The sequence below is a fragment of the Buceros rhinoceros genome, unplaced genomic scaffold, assembly GCF_000710305.1.
Source record: "Buceros rhinoceros silvestris isolate BGI_N320 unplaced genomic scaffold, ASM71030v1 scaffold9633, whole genome shotgun sequence".
Taxonomy (NCBI): domain Eukaryota; kingdom Metazoa; phylum Chordata; class Aves; order Bucerotiformes; family Bucerotidae; genus Buceros; species Buceros rhinoceros.
This window is the reverse complement of record NW_010402995.1, coordinates 1-1,754: the sequence shown is the minus strand read 5'-3', so window position 1 is coordinate 1,754 and position 1,754 is coordinate 1. Positions and strand designations below refer to the sequence as shown.

The 1,754-nt window shown below is 49.1% G+C and overlaps 1 protein-coding gene across 1 annotated transcript; it reads right to left on the bottom strand.

Moving 5' to 3' along the window:
- Positions 1-390: 390 nt before the first annotated feature.
- Positions 391-1,749, bottom strand: DRD5 (dopamine receptor D5; the record flags this gene model as incomplete). Its single annotated transcript, XM_010132829.1, has 2 exons — positions 391-1,168; positions 1,295-1,749. Coding segments are annotated over 2 exons (1,233 nt in total), but the record flags the coding sequence as incomplete, so codon positions are not given.
- Positions 1,750-1,754: the final 5 nt, after the last annotated feature.

Sequence of the window (1,754 nt, the reverse complement as noted above, 5' to 3'; positions counted from 1 at the left end):
ACAATCTGAACAAACGAACAGTCTAGAATTTTTTTCTATTTAATGTCTATGCCAGCCACATCTGTCTCCCTGATTTTAGAATCTGTAATACTTAGCACTGATAACGGCACCTCTCATTTTCACACACATTAGGAATGTGAACCAACTGTTATTATACCACAATACCTCACCACAGCTAATCAACGTGACTGCCTGGTCCTCTCTCAGCCCCAGGAAGTGCTGCCAGCTCCCTGTACGAAAGTGTCTGCATCCTGCAAAGTGCTGCACATAAAAATGAGTTTAGCATGAAGTGAATGACCAAACTGCAGCGTAAAATCAAGCAGGTTTTTCCACTCAGTGCTAGTATTTTGGTTTATAATCGAAGAAGAACTGACCAGGGCAGGTTGCATTTTAATGTAAACCATTTGGAGTGAAAGGTGTTATTTTGCCTAGTGAAACCTCCCCCTCACAGTCCAGTTCACAGACAGAGTCAGTGGCAATCTCATGGTCAGGGGAGATCTGGGACATCCTATCAAAAGGGTCTTCACGATTCTCCTCATAGTCAACCACATTTGGGATCATGTTAACATAAGCCGTCATTATCTCCTTATGGAAAAGGGTGTCCTGGTTGTAAGAGATAAGCTCATTGCTTATGTTAACAGTCTCCACTGGAGTACCAGAGCAAAACTGACTGCATCCCAGGAGGTTGGAAAAGACCTTTCTAAAGTCAGCATTAAAGGCATAGATGATGGGGTTGAGAGAGGAGTTGGCCCAACCAAACCAGACAAAGACATTAAAGGTGGTCTCACTGACACAGGGAAGGCCAGCATGGGGATCACTGGGTGGGCTCTCACAGAAGGGAACCATGCAGTTCAAGATGAAGAAAGGCAACCAGCAGCAGACAAAGACGCCCATGATGACGGAGAGAGTCTTCAACACCTTGGTCTCTTTCCTGATGGAGGACTTGAGGCTTGTGTGATGATGGCAGTCAACATGACTGTTCCTGCAGCTCTGTGCATGCTCAGCTGCCCTCTCCAGGGAAGAGATGCGACGAATCTGCACCTGGGCAATACGGTAGATTCGAGTGTAGGTAACTATCATGATAGCCACCGGGATATAAAAACTGATCAAGGAGGAGGAAATAGCATAAGTCCTGTTAAGGCTGGAGTCACAGTTCTCTGATGATGCAGTGAGGGTATCATTGCTGTCAGAGGTCCCACCAGAGGGTCTCATTGCTGCTAATGCCACCCATGTTGTGCTCATGTCTTCTGTCCAGGTGGTGACAGCACTTGCTGCTGCCCAGCCAATGTCAAATCCATCTCCAATACCACCAGCATCAACGACATCCCCACCTTTGTGCCAGTTGAGCTGGACGGGGATGAAAGAGATGAGCACGGACAAAGTCCATGCCACACTGATCATTACCAGAGCCAGTCGTTGGGTCATCTTCCTCTCATAGCGGAAAGGGCTGGAAATAGCCCAGTACCTGTCCACACTAATCACACACAGGTTCAGGATGGAGGCTGTGGAGCACATGATATCAAAGGCCACCCAGACGTTGCAGAAAGCCCCAAAGGGCCAGTATCCGGCCACCTCAGCCACTGCCTTCCAGGGCATGACTAGCAGAGCCACCAGTAGGTCCGAGACAGCCAGGGACACGATGAAGATGTTGGTGACCTTGCTCCTCAGGTGTCGGTAGCGGACGATGGCCGCGCACACCAGCACGTTCCCAAAGAGCGTCCAGATGATGAGCAGAGCCAGCAGGCTGCCCGCCG